This window comes from Triturus cristatus, chromosome 11 (genome assembly GCF_964204655.1).
Source record: "Triturus cristatus chromosome 11, aTriCri1.1, whole genome shotgun sequence".
Taxonomy (NCBI): domain Eukaryota; kingdom Metazoa; phylum Chordata; class Amphibia; order Caudata; family Salamandridae; genus Triturus; species Triturus cristatus.
The window spans coordinates 972,322,064-972,340,941 of record NC_140594.1 but is presented as its reverse complement, the minus strand read 5'-3'; the positions used below and the strand labels follow the sequence as shown (position 1 = coordinate 972,340,941).

The 18,878-nt window shown below is 43.3% G+C and overlaps 1 protein-coding gene across 5 annotated transcripts in view; it reads left to right on the top strand.

The window, feature by feature from the left end:
• Positions 1 to 18,878, top strand: part of LOC146785767 (phospholipid scramblase 1-like) — a 644,815-nt gene that overhangs the window by 92,704 nt on the left and 533,233 nt on the right. For all 5 annotated transcript variants that reach the window (XM_085633631.1, XM_085633630.1, XM_085633627.1 and 2 more), the window contains one exon: positions 277 to 309. In XM_085633631.1, coding sequence (XP_085489757.1) covers positions 285 to 309 — 25 coding nt within the window. In that variant the 5' untranslated portion in view covers positions 277 to 284. The remainder of the gene's footprint in view (positions 1 to 276; positions 310 to 18,878) is intronic.

The window sequence follows — 18,878 nt, the reverse complement described above, 5'->3', positions numbered from 1 at the left end:
CAATGATGTAACATTCCATAAATAATTAAATTCTGTTCTTGCCAAACACCCTGCTCAAGGCTCTGCCACACTCTCTGCCTTTAGCAGCCTCTTGAGAGAAATAATGGTTCTCCTTTTTGAATTAGATATGGGGAATGAATTATACATTTTTTCACTTTGGCACAATAATTTCTCTCAGACCTCTGAGGATAAATTGTTTAAATTACTTTAAAAAGTGCTTTGTTTTTTATGGATTTTATTAGAAATATATATGCCAATATATTTTTTATTTTTCAGGAATAATAATGAGCAAACCCGTGGATAGTCAAGGTAAGTTGGACATTATTTGTACCGTTCAAGTATAGTGGCAACTTCTAATATATATCAAACTCTTAGAGCTAGAGAGTGTAGAGTGCACCCAAATATGGAAATGTGTTTTTAGGATTTATGAATTTTGTTTAATAGTGTGTGGTTTCTTTTGGGAAAAAAAACTGTTCACAGCATTAGTCACAGCAGTCTGAAGAGACCGAAGCAGCATTGAGCTTCCTCAGTTCTCTTCTTGGAAAACAAGACACTGAGGGGCATATGTACAAGCCCCTATCACTACGGAAATGTCACTTTTTGCGACGTTTCAGTGGTGATAGGGGCTTTGCCTTATTTACAAGGCAGCGTTAAGCCACTTAACGTGGCTTAAAGTTGCCTTGTAAATAAAGCCCCCTTTCACGCTTAGCTTAGCGTGAAAGGGGCGTGCAGTGGGTGTTGTGGTGGGCGTTCCACCGCAACACCCATTGATTTTGTTGCTGCCCCCTATTTACAAGGGCAGCGTGAATAGAAGGCAGCGCCAAAATTAAGACCAGGGCAAACCTGGTATTAGGTTGGCGAAACGAGGAGAAATGCTTTATTTCTCCTCGTTTTTGCTTTTTCCATGTGTGCTGCTTGTGCATCACACATGGAAAAAGAAATATGCCTTGGGTTGTTTATGTACAGGAAGGTACCCCTTTCTGTACATAAACAGTCCTTAAAAAAATGACATTTTGTAACTTCCATGTGTGCTGCATTTGCATTTCAAGATTGTTGATGTGCATGAAGGGGGACCTTCCTGTACATAAACAATCTTCTGCTGCACGCAGGCACCCTTGCACTATGGGGCAAGGGTGCCTGCTTTGGTGCTACGCTGCTAAGTGTAGCACCAGTGCAGAAGGAAACGCAAGGCTACACCATATCCTTGTAAATATCTTGCAGCCTTGCGTTTCTGTGGTGGCAGAGTGAGGCGTTAAGCCATGACGGCTAACACCTCACTTCGCCACGTCTTTGTAAATATCCCCCATAATATTAACGTTTTATTGTCTAACACAGACCAATCCTAGCTCTACATGATCCAAGCACATAACAAAAAGAATTTTAAGTTTTCGGACTGCATATTAGGTTTAGTGGCCAGGCATCCAAGAAATCACTGTGGTGGATGAAACAATTCTACCACGCCAGTGGCAAAGACTTTACCACATTTTGGGTTTCCCATCATGTCAATAGGCTGCCTAGGGAAAACTGATGTAGGCATTCGTTTTGTTTTCTGCTTATGTGACCCCTATTGTAATTTATTTATTAATGTGTTCATGTGCATATTTCTCATGTATATATGTGTGGTTCATTTGGTGTTAATTGAATATTTTTAGCCTATAATGTTGGCTTTATTACAGGTTGCTAGTTCTCCAATTGTGCATATATCATGTACTAATTGTAATATCTAGCAAATTGGAGTGAATGCGCAAAAGAATATGGGGCATATTTAAAAGCCCCTATTGCCACCACAACGTCACTTTTAGTGACGTTTTGGTGGCGATAGGGACTTCACCTTATTTACAATGCAGGGTTAAGCCACTTAACATGGCTTAACGCTGCCTTGTAAGTAAGGCGAGGCCCCTATGGTCATCACAACATCACTGAAAGTAAAGTTGTGGTGGTGATAGGGGCTTGTAAATATATGCCCCTTAGTTAGGGCTATATACTGCAGACACCTTCAGTGAAGGGCCCATACACTCGGATCCGGGCCTTATCTGTATTTTCCTCAGCTCAAGAGCACCATAATGAAGACAGTTTGTGACACTCTCTGAGAACAGTAGCAGAATGAAACAACTCTGTTGCTCAGCGAAGGTATGCAGTTGGGAGGCTATCTGAAAACTCTGATAAGCATTTTGGGCCTCATTTATGAGGTTTTGCTGTAGGGCAGTGCCGCAGGCCTTCCTGCAGCACTTCCCTACGGTAAAAGAAAAGGGCAGGAATGCGCCATATCTATAAGATATGGCGCATTCCTGTCCTTTTCCCCTGCGCCGGCGCACACTGGGTTGCCATGCGCCAACGCAGGCACCTTTGCATCATGGTGCAAGAGTGCCTGAGCTGCGGGGATGAATATTTTTGTACAGGAAGGGAAACCTTTCTGTACAAAAATAATCACGACAGGCTTTTTCCTCTTTCTATGTGTGCTGCAGAACGCAGCACACATAGAAAAAATGTAAAACGAGGAGAAATAAAGATATTTCTCCTTTACACCTCCCCTGGGGAGGTGTAAGCTTTTGTCGCTGCTCGTAAATGTAGGGCAGTGTTAAAAGACCATGGATGTTGCTGGGAACGCCCCCAGCAACACCCATTGCACGCCCCTTTAATGCAGAACACTGTGTTAAAGGGACTGATTTTATCAGGCAGAATTAAGCCCAAAAAAGTGGCTTAGTGCTACCTGATAAATATCACACAGGCCTCTGTGCCACGGAACATCACAAAAAGTGACGTTCCGGAGGCGCAAGGAGTCTCATAAATGAGGCCCTTTGTTTTTAAGACGGTTTAGATAGGAGCTGAAAAGGGAGGGGGTTTATCATGCACTGCGTTCCATTAAAACATGCTTTGAATCAAGGAACACAATCAAAATGTTGCAGTTCTTTTCAATATAATGTTTAATAATCTGTTCAACTGTAACTATCATGTATTTTTAATAATTGCATCTATTCATATAATCTGCACCAGTTTAGGAGATTAGGTTTTAATAAAGACTTTAGATATACAGGATTGACGTCTTGTGTTCGTCTACTAAATGGAAGTTTTGGAACTCACTAATAATTTAAATGGTCCTGTAGTCCCACAGAACGCATTGTTACTCTATGTGCACCACTCTCAAGTACTGTGTGGGAGGTTCAGGGGTCACAAGTCTGCCCAAGTCTGGATGGTAAATTGGCTAACCCTGCAGTTTGCCAAAAGGTTTTGGGTATTTCAAACCGTGTTCTATTTGATGCTAAGCCTGCTAAACCTGTTTATTTGGCAGACCTCCATGGCTCACTCCCCTGAATCTACTCACTCCTAACTCTACCCTCCGATTTTTGCATCCCTCCAGGACTCTTCTTTTTCTCCTGTTGCCCCCAAAATGGCTATCAATCGAATCGCTCCAGTCCTTATGATGCCACTCTGAGATAATGCGGTCCTTGAAATGTCTGACAAAATTGAGGGAATATTTCCAGGACCTATATTTGGAAACTCCCTGATCTGCGGTGTGTGATCTCCCTGCACATTAGAGATAGTTCACATATTTATTGTGCTAGATCCCCCAGACCGTCCAGTGATAGCTCAGTAGCATTTAATTACTCAATATACATTTTCAATCAATCCAAAAATGTATTATTGCATGTACCTCTGACATTGACTATGTACTGACAATAGTCTGGCTGCCCAGCCTGGTACAAATAGATATGTGCTTGTGAAATCAGCTGCCTTTTTATGTATGCTTGAGGAATGCTTGTAAATATAGTTATACAGTTCAAAATGGTCATAGGAGGAGGACCACCACCAAATGGTTCAGCATGATATGCTCTTTATGTTCAAAGCATCTGCTTGGTCCTCCCCTAGGATAGAGGGGACCCCATAATCAACACCTCTCTCATTGCCTGATATTTTTCAAACCTCACTTTTGTGAATTGGCTATATGCATTTTAGCATGTAAAGGCTAAGTTGTTTTATCAAAGGATTGTGGGTGCAGTAGCTAACTCCAGAGTTTTTGCATGAATTCCATGACTTTGTGAAACGCCCGTCATCTCATCCCAATTAATAAAACTGAAACCTCACATACCTTTAGTATAACAACAAGCAACTCTACCTTTACATGCTAAAATGCATATTGTCATCTTACAAAAGTGAAAATGAAACTATAGCAAGTAGTGAGAGAGTTGATGATTTTGGGGTCCTCCCTAACCTAGGGAAAGAACCAAGCAGATGCCTTGAACACAAAGAGCGGATCATGCTGAACAATTTGGTGGTGGTCCCATCCTCCTAGGACCACCCCAAGCACAGTTATGGGCAAAAATACTATCCCAACCAAAGACCCCGCAAAGCATTATGGGACGAGATTCTACAGTGCAGTGAATATTATAGTATCCAATATCAAAACATTCTTCAAGTGGCAGCAGCTCTCCGGCTCAGCTGATAGCTAATACTATAATATTCACTGCACTCTAGAATCTCGCCCCATATTGCTTTGCTGGGCCTTTGGTTGGCATTGTATTTTTGCCCATAACTTTACTTGGGGTGGTCAAAGGCGGATGGGACCACCACCAAATCCTTCAGCATGATATGCTCTTTGTGTTCAAGGTATCTGATTGATCCTCCCCCAGGTTAGGGGAGACCCCAAAATCATCACCTCCCTCATTGCCTGTTATTTTTCAAAGCTCGCCTTTGTGAATTGGTTGCATGCGTTTTTTAGCATGTAAAGGTAATGTTGTCTTATCAAAGGGTTCTGGGTACAGCAGCTAATTCCACTACGTCGGAGTGGAGTTCATTGCCCAGTGTTACATTTAAGTATTTCTTCCATCACTTCATTGTTTGTTAGAGATGACACCCTAAGTGTGAAATATGTTCTCAGACATTGTCGCTTTCTCAATGTTCAAAGTGGCTATAGCTCAGTGATAAGGCCTAAGGAGATGAAAGACAGTGTAGAATTGCTTGCATTTGTATCAAGAGAAGATAAGGCCTGGAAGCTCGGGCTGGACTCTTCCTATTAGAACAGGGACACTGCTGATTTACATTGGGCAGGTTTCTGTGTAGATGGGCAAATTGGTTAAAAAAATAACAGTCCTTCCCTTTCTAAGAACACAAGAGTCCCTAAACGAGAAGCGACATTGGGTTAGCAGTTTTTCTGTTTATTTTTGACATATTTGTAGTAGGGGTCAGGTCTGACTGAAGGAAGGAAGCAGAGAGTTCCATATCTTAGATGCACTTCCAGAAAATGATAGTTTCACCGGTATTTTTTCGTTCTTGAATGATGATGTTTCTGTCACTTTCTGCCTGAGATCCTCTGTTTGCAGACTTTTCAGTACCCCTGTGATGAGGATTGTTTAAAATGATATTTTGCTTCAATTAGTCACCATTTGAAAGTCAACGTAATTGAAGTAATATGTTTATATTTCCTCAACCTAGAGATTAGATTTGCCATTGCATGAAGAGTTTATTTGAAAGAAGCAAGTTATATTCTTTTGTGAGTATACATAGAAGCTGTTTACCATATCTCAGTCTTAAAAGTACCAGTGCCTGATTCACTTGTTTGAAATCTATTGCTGTCTGGGTTGGACTACAACAGAAAAAAGGCCCAGGCAACAAACTAAAAGTGGCCCCCATTAGTGATATAGATAACTAAAAAAAGTTGCCCATGTTTGTAAATTAGTGCAGTTTTGAACTTGTAAAGAGATGGTATATAGGTGTTTTGCAAGTTAAGGTTTACTGTATGGATTTGAGTTTGCTGCAGGCAATGTTTGCATTAATATCAGAGAACTCATCAGTAAAAACCGCTCCACCAGCTGATGAGAAACAGGTCCACAAACAGTAAATAAAACATCCCACACACTGACCTGTCAGATCAGCCAATCTGGCACTGCTTGATTGCACTGTAGGCCAATGCTACCCTGATTGCAGGTATCAGGTGGTTGAACATGCTCAGAAGCTTAACTTGGACTTGAGTCACTACTCTGAAATCTGAACAGGTGGTTATATAATTTCGGTACAGTCGATATTTTGATTCTTCTACTGGTTGTTTTGGGAGTAGGAGCTCTATCAATTGCAATTTTTGTTTCAAGGAGATGGCAAATTGCTCATATCTTTATTTCAAAACTGAAAATCTCACCACTATAGAGGGACAATACCCCATTTCCTTACACACAGTTTCTTGTTTATAGGCACAAGTGATTTTTATCTACTACCAAAGAAAACATAGTAACCATAATAAGATGATGGACTCAGTGCTGAAACTTTTCAGACACTCACCCACAGTCACAGATCTTGGTTGAATCTGTCATAATTCTTCTGCTCACTAAGCCACTCTCTAGTTTGAACCCAGCCATATGCAACTGAGCTTTGACCCTGCTCCTCATGGGAACAGACCAGCCCGAACTGCCAGGCCAGGTCCTCCCTGGTTGGAAAGATACATCCTGGGACCGGTTTTGGGGTATCACCTCTCAACAGCCAGGCTTGCTTGAATCCAGTGGCAAGGTTATTCTGTTTGCCAGAAAACATAATAAGAGTTTTCAGGTCCAAATATTTTGCCTTAATGTCCATATTGTGCTGCCCAAAACATATATAATTACATTTGAAGAGATTGGTAGTTAGACATAATAAAAGAGTAGAACAAATTACCACCTTTCCTTAGTCAAAGCAACTCTAGCTACATGCTTATCAAGTAATGATCATACTGATCCAGATGCTGGCACAAATGTCATTTTAGCTTTTAGAGGTGAATTGAGGAAATACAATATTATTTTGGTGCTGATTAACAGATGCTATTTGTCACCCACCTCAGTAAAGATTGTTTGATTGACCTCAGAAGAAGTAAAATTTGAGAAGTATTTTTGGGAATTCAACCTATGGCAATGGAGACAAACACATATTCCTACTGTAGATGGATTTGGTCACTAGGGAGGGTCCTGCCAAATTGCCATTAATTTTCTGGTGCTGTTCAGTCAGAGAAACATTGACATGGAATACCATACCCATGAGGGACCACTGAAAGATGTAGACCACTTATAAAACAGAAGACATCAAAGTGTGACTTAAAAAAAAGCTTTAAACCAATATTCAAATCATTATTTAAACAAAGTATTGTTATTAACTACATTGATTTTTGAACCTGTCTGTTCCAAGGACAGAAACAATCAGTTATTCAATGTTATCCCCATTAGATATCCCACAAGTGTGGGACAGCAATTTTGTGAGACCTTATTGGCCATGGGGATGATTAAAACCAGACTTCTAAAACATAAAGCTGGCATAAAAACTCATAATGAAAAATCTCCTGTGCCTAGATATTTTAACCAGGTAAAATATGACCGTAGTCAATTGAAGTTTGAATATGTGAAATAGTACAACCATCCAGTGGGGAAAGTAATATACTGAGAAACCTGAGATGTGAAACTTGGTGTATAGAATATCTTAGAAAGTAATGCATAAAAGGGATGAATGAAACCTGCACATTTAACTGTTTTATTTGAACATTATCAAACACCTTCCCCTTTGGAAAATTAAATGGAATTATGTTCACAATTTGCATTGTGTTTATATATGTTGAGACATATTGATCTCAAGAAGGGTAGGTTTTATCAAAATGTGCACAATTGTGAATCAGAGAGCAGCAGGTGTAAAAAAACTATGCAAGAATTAGAGATGTTAAATAGAAATAATATATATGGCGACTACAATTGAAAGTGAAAATAAACTCACATTGAAAATAACAATTTACCTTTAGATCGATATCCAATGTTACAAATGCTGTCTACAAAAGGAATATGCTAGTGAAATGTAATTTATTCCATTATTAATATTCCAAGAACTATATGTCAATCATTATGTTAAAGTAGTGGAATTTGCCTTGTGAGATGCTGTCGCCAACTGTATGGAAACTACAATGGAATGAGTAGGTTCCTTTATATGTGAAATTTATTTTTAGGAATAGGTAAATACATTACTAATTGGTTATTTCTTGTGGAATCAATGTGTACATCGAAAAGGTGACTAATTGAATGAAACCACACATTTTAGATTGAATTGAGTCAGCTGAGTGTTGTACTTTACACTTATATTTGTGAGACATGGCTGTCATTTTGACTATTAGCAGGATAGGAGAGACGAGTGGAATCTCTGAACGGTGGCAGGAATGCTTGATATTTCTGCTGGAGAACACCGTGGCTAAACCTAAGCTCTGTAGCAATGAATAGTTATACATTTATGCTGAATTCTAGTGTCACGGTGCAACTTTGGATCCCCTGAAGAATGGGTTAGTACCCCAAAAGGCACTGAGAGTAGAAAAGTCAGCACTGTATAGATGATGAATTTCAATAATAAAAATTGGTTGTATTATTTTCAAGACAATATGAAGGCATGATAAGTAATTTGAGCAACAAACATATTGAAAAAATACAATAAGAGAAAATTTCAAAACTCTATCAGTGTGAGCACCTGCATCATTTGTGGCAGGGTTTACTTACAATATTGATGACTAGTAGTATTAGGAACCATTTCAGAGAAAAGGGGCATGCTTTTGAAGTCGGTCGGAGTTGCCTTCGACCAACACCGTTTCGGTGGAGGAACCACTTGACTATAGTGCAGTTGGAAACTGCTGCAGCACAAGCTTCCATTGAGAAATGGGAGCTTGTGAACATCCCTACATTGTGTAGCAGGCTCCTTATAGGTGCCCCCAGGCTCAGATGTGGAGGGCCAGAAGGGAAGGGGGCCCTGCTAAGGGGTACCAATTTCGCTTTTCGACAACAGTCCCATGTCGTAAAGGAAGACATAGAAAGGCTGTCGGACACCGACTTCATAATCCCGATGGCAGAGCGCCATCTTTAAGGGATTCTGAGGAGTTTCCAACCATGTCAGAAAGCATTGGTCGGTCACTCTGACTGTGGTCACTCTGACTGCTGTCTCTGACCACATGCATCCTAATGCATCGGTCGGACCCCAGCAGTTGATGCGATTTGGACTGCAACTGACAAGCTGTCAGTCGCGATCTGAACCGCATCGTAATGAGGCCCACAGTGTAGGGAAAAAAGTCCTGCACAGCAAGAAAAGCTGTGCAGTCCTTCTTGGTTCATTACTTCACAATCTTTCAAGGACTTTGGCTCAGATTATGAGGCGGGGCAAAACTGAGTTACTCAATGAACATGATGCATAACATTACGATGAGTGGAAATATTTAAGGTGTTAAGTACATAGTTCGTAATCCAAGATTTGTATTATTCATCCCCCACCTTCACTCCCCAGTAATACTTAGGAACTTTGTGGTCTAAAAATTTAAGTAACTCTCATAAAGCTTACATTGCTGACGGGAAGCTCACCATATCACTCCTTCCTTTCTCCTCTTAACCTTCAAATCTACTGCTGATATACCACATTGCACACTTCTTCCTTAAAACTCGACTGTTAAAATCCTTTCATAATTGGAAAATGCATCTATTTTTATCTCATGTACCAGTGGGGACCACCTATGACTAGTTCACTACTGGATGTTTACTACCTGAATCAAGATCAACAACTTGAAACAAATAGTCTTGTATTTGGTGCTCTGCAATGCAAAGCAATTTCAGCACTTATGTCAACTTTCAGTGCAAAATGTGATTGGCTTGCATAAGCTGAGTAGAGCTGCTATTCATGTCACCTTGCATCCCCGAGCACTGCTTATCATCACACTAATTCCTGGTTAAAAGTATAGTTAATCTGGGTATCTGCATTGGGGAAGCCAGGTATTCAGAGGTACAGAGACAGCTAGCTGTGTAGAAAGCCTCTACGTTGAATTTTAGAGGACCAACAGGCAAACGTAACAAGCACTGACTGAAGCTGACTCTGTATATACTTTGTCAAATTAAGGTATAGTGTGCACAGAGTCCAGTGGATCCCCCCAGGTATATTAAAGTCTAAAATAGATCATCACTAACAGCTCTATTTGTGGAAGTGTGTTTGAGCAGTTAGGTTTATCAGGAGGATGTGTTAAACATTTATTGTACTCACTCGATCAAGGCTGAAGGCACACACTCAGAGACAGAATCCCGACCAATTAGGTAAGTATAAAAAGGTATACTTATGTTTTATTTATAGAACCAAGCAGGACTTTGCAGAGGCAAGTAGAATATGCTTTCAAATGCAAACTTTGCATTAAAACGCAATTTTAGATGAAATTGGATTCGTTACAGGTTTGTATTTGCTTTCAAAACAGGTCAAAATACATTTAAACTATTGTTAGATTACTTTTAGAATACTTTTTAGTTACATAGACTACTGGGGTGATGTGCCTAGATAGCACACGTGGGTCCTACAATACAAAGGTAAGTGATACAATTTACTTTCAAAGCACAGTTACTTTTGTTCCATACAAAAAACAGGTCGAAACAACATTTTCAGAGCAAAACCCACAACATGGGTTCCTATGGCGAAAAATAATGTTATTGGTTTGCAGGTAAGTAAATGACTTACAATCCAGGGAGTCTGAGGCTAGTTCAAGTTCAAGTTGGCACTAAAAGTGCACCAACAGTGGCACCAGGGTGGCCGGGTGCAGAGTGCAGGATGCCAATGTTAGCCAATGGGGCACCTCAGTTGGGGGACTGCTCACAGGTAGGCCACTCGGTCTTAGGAGCCAATCTCCTATGGTTAAGGTCAGGGCAAAGGGAGCCCCAAGTCAGCACCAAGTCCACACCACCATCAGCACAGCGGCTGCCGGCGGCAGGGTGCTTAGGAGGTGTTGGGAGCCCAATGCAATCCTATGGAGGTTGCTGGTTTGGTATTTTGGCTGCAGGCTCGGTCCAGGAAGTCTTCTGGGAGGAACTAACATCAGGGCAGGTAAGTTGGAGGTGTCGGGGTCCTTTTCTCTGGCGCACAGGGTGGCGGGATGCAGAGGTGACTTTTGAGGTCAGATTTCACCTTACCGGGCCCCTTGTGGTTTGGGAGGTCTCCGTGCAGAGGCTGCAGGTGACATCGGAGACTCCTGGAGGGGTCACCCCCGGTGGACTCAGACTGTGGATCACTGGAGGACCGTGCTGGGACCAGTGGGCCACTTAGTCTCGGGCTGTAGGCATCGGGTGCAGTGGTGGTTGCAGGCGTCGAGTTTCTTTGTCCTTGGCAGGCCCAGAGTCTTTCTTTGGAGTTTCTTTTGAACAGAAAGGCTGTTCACAGGAGATCTGGTCTTTCTTGAAGGCAGTCAGTCCTCCCTGGGGTTCTGGTGTTTGGTTGCTGCAGGACAAGTCAATTTTTGGTGCAGGATCTCTGGAAACGTTAAACTGGACGGTAGGGCTGGGGCCAAGTCAGTACTTCTCTACAATCTCCTCTGCTGTGTGACTTCTTCCGTCCTTCTTCTCTGTAGGTTGCAGTTATCTGAGGAGGCAAAGTTTAGGGTTGCTCCTAAATACTAAATTTAGGGGTGTTACCGGGATGTGCAGGTTGGGACCAATAGGTCCCTTCCTTGGGTTGAGTACACCCCGTATTATGCCACCCTCCAGTGAGAGGGGGGTATGAGCCTCTCTCTGATTGTCTGGGTCTCCTCATCCTCAAGATGGAAGAGATTGAGACGTGTGCTTCACCTTGTCTCCCCCACCTGAGGGGTGAGATTGGCAAAGGTTGGCACACATCTCTTCCTCACTTGGTTTTCCCGCTGATTCTCCCACCCAAAGGGGAGGGTCAGAACAGGTGGGAGCCAGATGCTGAGGGCAGCAAAAGTCATGGTCAGCTAACAAAGGCAGCAGGCCTTTGAAGTATCTCCTTCGTGGACCTTGCCCATCCTGGGGGAGGAGGCATGACACCTCTGCCCAATGGGCTTTGTTTCTGGACCCAGAGAGCAGAGGCACTCTACCCAGTAGTCCAGAAACCTGTCTGGTGGTGCAAATGGTGGGTAGTCATTCATAAACCAAACAAGGGCTGGTCATTTTTCAGGGGGCATATCTAAGATGCCCTCTCAGTGCATTTTACATTAAATCTCACACTGGCATCACTGCGGCTTTAATATGCTGAGATGTTTGCTACCAAACTTCTTGGTTTTAGTAAAACCATTATGGAGCTCTGGAGTTTATAATAACCAACTCCCAGACCATATAATATTTATAGTTTAACTGCACTTACAATGTCCAAGAATGGACTCATACACAATAGGGGTAAAGTGCTCATGCAAATGTACTCTCACCCGTGGTCTAGTGCACTATGCTTGAAGGGTGACTTACCTAGGCCACAGGCAGTGGGTTGCAGGCATGGTACACAGGGATGTGTGCCATGTTGACTTTTCACTTTTCTATGCATCAAAACATGCAGCCTGCATTGGCAGTGTGTGTGTGTTAAGGTGCAGAGTCTCTAAGGGTGGCACAATAGGTGCTGCAGCCCTTAGAGACCTTCCATAGTCACAGTGCCCTTGGTACCCATGGTACCTTTTACAAGGGGCTTACCTGTGGCCAGAGATGTGCCAATTGTGGATTCAAAGGTACAGTTTTTCGGAAAGAACACAGGCCCTGAGAACCTGATTGGGAGGGACCTATGGCACATGAAGTCAAAGTGCATCGGAAATCTGGCAAAAAGTGGGGGGATTACTGCAACAGAAACCCACTTTCCTACACAAGCTCCCCCATCCCAAAGGCCAGGAGTCTCAGCCAAACCTGGGAGAGTCTTCCCAGTCTTTCAGGCGGGTAAAAGTAGAGGAAGTGGTTTAAAAGGGCCTACTATGTCTTACATCCTACATTCCAAGCCAGTCCCTTTGGGGAGCTGACGTACCTCAACAATTTCAGGACCTAATTCCCCATGCTCCTATCCTAAATCTTTGGTGTCTTTACCCTATCTGTTTAGGTTGGGTTCAGAGGTACCTACCTCTGCAAAATCTAACTTAGCTAGGGCAAAATCCAGCTTACTCATAGACGCTACCCACTGCTTGAGTAACCCCACTTTGACCAACAGGGTCATGGGTTCTAAATTGCTACTTGGAATTAGGCTCGACCACCATGCCAAGAACAGTGCTGCCATGAAGGATGACATCCAGCAGAGGTCTATGACAGTTCTCAGTGTCGAGAACCACACCTTTAGCTCTTCAATGATAGGTGAAGGGGTTAACTTTACAGGCTTCTTTTGGGTTGGGTCACCTGTCTGCTGGTTAAGGGTAGGGGGGCACTGCACTATGTAGTGATCACCCTTCTTACACCCTCTGCTCTGTTCTGTCAGCTGAGGAGTCTGCATCTCAGGCTGGAGAGTTGCCTGACTAGTCAGGTCTTTTTGTGGGCTAGGGAGGACTTCACAAGTGCCAACTTTGTAGTTCTCCCTTATTTGGATATAATCTCCCTGGCCCACTGGAACTGTGGCTAACAGTTGTCCACCTTTCCAACATGATCTTCTCTTTTTCTTTTGGGGCCTATCTACACTAACTTCAGACTCAGCCCCCCAATTCCTTGGGTTAGGAACTGCACTTGATCAATACCTCATTTTGGCTCAGATCAACCTCTTGGTGGTCATTCCCAAGGAGACAATCAAGGGGGAGGTCCTTATTGACTACCACCTTTCTACAGCTAAGATACCCAGCTATTTCTAGGGGCACTAAAGCCACAGGCCTAACAGTGAACACCCCTGGAATAGCTCTCACACTTTTTGTCTCCCCTGGGACATACTGTTTTGAGAATACCAACGTGTTATGTACCACAGTATGACTGACACAGGTATCTCTCAGGACAGTGGTGGAGATTCCATTCACCAGTAGGTGGTGGAAGTGTCTACTCCCCTCTGGAATCTCCAACTGACAGTTTGGGCCCATTTTCCAGTTGAAGGGTGTGTGGACTTCCTCATCTGAGGGACTACCCTCATAGGCTACACTGGCCACCCCTGGAGCTACAATACGTGCTTTGTGGTTAGGGCAGGTAGGTTCCTTGATGTGGTGTCCTGTTGTTTGACAGTTGTGACACCATACCTTGTTGGGATCCCATTTTGTACCTTGGTACCCAGTTATAGGTTGTGAGGTATCTTTGGACCCACCCACCTGGACAGGTTTTTAGGGGGCTACCTGGGACTCCTTATTTTTATCTTTAGGATGCTCTCCCTCTTTCCCCTGGGGAGACTTTGTAACCCCTTTCTTTTGGTCACCCCCAGTGGACATTTTGGTCATCCTTGTCAAGCCCAGTGATTCACCTTCTTTCCCAATTCTTGAGGAGAAATTGGGCATAGGTCTACCAGATACTGATGCAACTTTTCATTAAAGTAGTTACCTAATATGTGTTCCATCATAAATAAATTATAAAGTCCATCATAATCCTGCACTTTACTTGCAGTCAGCCAGCCATCTAATGTTTCTGTTGAGTAGTCTACAAATTCCACCCAAGGCTGAATCTGGGGTGTTTTCTGAGCCCCCTGAATTTATTTCTGGACTCCTCAGTTGTGAGTCCAAATCACTCAATCAGGGTGCCCATCATGAGTTCATAAGACTCAGCCTCTGCCCCAGTAAGGGTCAAGAGTCTGTCCCTGCTCTAACCATTGAACAGTTCCCAAAGGAGTACCCCCCATCCCCCCTCAGTGAGTCTTTTTAACTTTCCTGGCTACACAAGTCTTCTCAAAGGTTGTCAACCATTTGGTGATATCAACATCCTCACATTTCGGGTCAATCCCTTTGGGGATTTTAGGATCATTAGATCCTTTCTTCTCTTTGTTGTTTAAATTGCTTTCACTATTGATGGGCCCTAGGCCCATCTTTGCTCTTTCTTTTTATAGAGCTCAAAGCCTAGTCTCTAGCTCTAGTCTTTAGGCCAACTGTTGTGATCTCTGTAGAAAGACATCTGAAGCCAGGAGGAATTCTTAAGCCATCTTTATTCAGTCTCCAGTTCAGGTTACATCTGTCTCTACTCCAGCCAGCCTAGTGTGGTACCAGCCCCACCAGGAGCAGCCTCCCTAGCTGCTCAGCCCATCTTCAACTGCCAACACTCATCCACTCAGACACCCAGGCATTCCATGCATCACAGGCACACCAACATTCTATGACCATCTCACGCTCTGGCTGAGCAGCTAGTGGCAGCAGTGCTGGACTACAATGTTAATCAATTAAGTAGGATATAACATTATCCCTTTTTCTTAAACGAAAACGAAACTTGCAAATGATAAAACATGAAGGAAGAACTATCAACAAGAAAAATAAATAATAGTACAAGTCCCACGGATGCAAACATAAATCAAACATCGCAGGAGCATCAAGAAGAATAATGAATAATAGTACAAGTCCCACGGATGCAAACTTAAATCAAACATCACAGGAGCAAGAACCATTAAAGCAAGAAAGGACGGATAAGATACATACATATGAACAGCAATATCTCCCATCCCTCCCTAAAAAGAATTAAAAACGTTATGAAGCAAGCATAACATTCCCTGAAATACATTTGAAGCATTTTGCATCAACCACTGTGACGTGATGCACTACAACGAAAAAGGGTAAAAGACCCCACAAAACCAATGCCCAAAAGTATAACTAAAAGTAGCTCTAAAGATAGCATACCCTACAACTACAAACCCAAGAGAAAGGGAAACAAACAAGAATATGGATCGTCACCCATAACAACTCACGTGAAGGGATGTACATCAGAACTGCGCGCAACTACAACCCAACCCTGTGTGAGAGTTAACCATGAAACAATGTACATTAGTACAGCGCGCAACTATCTATGGACTAAGCCATAACTCTACCCTGTGTGAGGGTTAACCTAGGAACTCCAAACCCCTTATAGAGGTTACATACCCCCATGTAGGAGTAACCAAACAATAATACGAAAAGAGCTCTTGACCCCCTTGTGGGGGTTACGTACCCCATATGGGAGTAACAAACACAACTAATCACAGGGCTGATACCCACAACCTTCCCTCGTGTATGGGAACCATGTGATGACCACCCACAGGACCTTAGACGCCCCATCCAAAATAAACCAAAAAATCTGTGGCATCACGACAAAAGATGTGCTAAACTCACTATCTTAACCTCTAATAAATGAGAACATTGTGGCTTAATAAACGACACACAATACATATGCATCTAAAGAAAGCATTATGCCCACGTAAAACATGCAGGTGAGCGCCCACACACCCGAGTTCTGCTTGTACAAAACTTCTCCTCCGTAGGAGAACAAATACATAACCTATGAGAGTCACAGGACACCTTTGTACCTGAAGCATAGTCAGCAAAAACAAAAACAAACTGTGTGCAGAAAACTGATTCTTCACCATTCCTCACGGTGTGTTCCTCAACTTATCCTGCCGAATTCCAAACAGGTTCTACACCATTTCTCACGGTGAATTCCAAGCAGTCAGACGACCCTTCAACAAGCATACTCTCAACAAACATCGCGTTGTCGCCGGCCGCCCAGTCGATCTTCAGAAAAACTTTATCAACATCACAGTGGTTGGCACGATATCGGTTGGTTGGCAAAGCGGATAACTGCAATACTGCATGGAACTCTGACATCAGAGACCAAACACAAAATGGCCGCACGTAATCCCACGTCCAGCCAGATGGCTCACGGCACGTCAAGGCTCCAAATGGGTACAGACCAAAGCTCGTGTGTCACAGAGGATCCCACGGAGAGACGCGTCATGCAGGATTCCACGCGAAGACATGAGGTAAATCAGCGCGCGCTGTTAGTGACTCGCTCCCAGTTTTTTGAATTTAAAATGCAACTGCAGATAAATTAACAGTAAAGCGCTCCCATGTTTTTTCCTCTGTATATCGCCGCAGAACGAATTGACAAGGCCAATACACCTAACTGTAGAAATATGCAGTACACCAACTCGGCATTCACGATGCCCGATAGAGAAAAGCGTGTTGTCTGCTCCCTGCTGGACAGTGTGCACTCTCCAAAGTACTCCTACAACAGTGCGACAACTTCAACACACTTGCCCGTGCTGGGCCTGCAAACTCTTGAGCAAGTCCCGATAGGAGTGGATCTCCGCACCAACACAGACATAACTTAAAAGTCACACGACCCGGAGAGCCCCATGCATAGACATCCTCAAAGTTGGCGAAGACAGGGCAATACCATAGTTCCTTCTAGCAGCCTGTCACTTCGTAGCACTTGGTTTAACATCCAGAACAGAACAACTTCACGCAGATCATTATTACACTCAAATTCCTGTGAGACCTTGATTGAGCATAACACAAGACCTCTATGCCCAAAACTTGTGATTCACCAACAGTGTACCACCATATAAGCCTTTTTCCTTAATGTCACTGTGGTCCAAGTAAGACGAAGTGAGACACCGTGGTTTTGGAAGCCCCTTAAATCGCTGCAACTGTCACTGTGGTTTTGGAGGCCTTCCATCGCTGCAACTGTCAATTAAGGACCCTTTTGAACAAGATATGCACCATGTGTACAGCCACTGCACACATTCCGGTTTTACATCATTTTCTTCTTTCTGTGGCTGGAACACCATATTCAGTTGTAGTTTGACTACTCCTCCAACTCACTGTAATCCTTAGGTGTTAGTAGTATTCCCAGGCTGTAGTGTCCTATTGATGACACTTCTCTGTGGGCTGTCCAATGGAAAGGACACTGGTGGGGCTGGCGCTGGCTTTCCTGGGAATTCTTTCTTTGTAGATGTAGTTGCTTGTAGGATCTCTTAGTTTCTCCTTTACCCTTTATTGTTCCTTTGTTTCAGTGGTTCACCAAGAGTCTCTAGGATTCAAGTCCGCTCGTCGCCAAAATAAATGTTGTGATCTCTGTAGAAAGACATCTGAAGCCAGGAGGTATTCTTAAGCCATCTTTATTCAGTCTCCAGTTCAGGTTACATCTGTCTCTACTCCAGCCAGCCTAGTGTGGTACCAGCCCCACCAGGAGCAGCCTCCCTAGCTGCTCAGCCCATCTTCAACTGCCAACACTCATCCACTCAGACACCCAGGCATTCCATGCATCACAGGCACACCAACATTCTATGACCATCTCACGCTCTGGCTGAGCAGCTAGTGGCAGCAGTGCTGGACTACAATGTTAATCAATTAAGTAGGATATAACACCAACCTTGCTAAAGGGTTGTCCTCTTCAGTGAAATTGTCTTCACTGCTTTGTACAGAGTCTGCCCTACCTCTGTAGAATCTAGAGGTCTGGAGGGGTAGGGTACAAGGTCCCCATCCTCCCTAAGTAAATGAGGTGGGGGTCTAAGATCTCATCATCCTCACTACTTTGTCACACTGCTTGAAGATCCTTATCTTCAGCAGTGGGGTGGTCCCTTACATACCCTGCCAGGAACTCCAAGAGTTGTATTCTGGTAGGGTTGTACCCAGTTCTTATTGCCTCAGCTTTATGGAGAATCCTTAACTCTCTAACCTCTAGGTTGCAGTAAGGAGTGAGGTTGAGCTCTTCAGATATCCTCTCTGTATATATACTGTTGGCATAAATCAAGAATGCCCCTGCGGACACTTTAATCCACCTACTCTAGCAAGACCTACAACACCGAACAGCATTTCTGGGCAGAAGTTTTTTAAAAAACAGTCTTGCAACTGCAGGTCTTTCCCAACTCTGGGACACTCCAACCACCCACGCACTATTCAAAAAAGTAGTGCGAAGGACCACTAGGAGCCTCTCTCGAGTAGAAGATAAAGCTGCCTTTGCAAAAAGGAGCCATGCCTGGATGACCATCGATCGCTACAAAACATTCAGCCCATAAATATACTTCAGCCTGGGATTTTGAAGGAACATGAAAGAAATATTCCTTAAACATTGGCTGGGAAAACTTCCACCTATCCTGCATCTCCCACCATGGCTGAGGGGGCAAACCTCAATAAGCTGCCGTCTGTGCAGAAACAGAATGGAGGACATGGCACACTTGATCGGCACCTGCATTCACTTGAAGGAAAAAAGGGCTTGGTTGGTCAAACCACAATTCAACTTCTGCAGGATTTG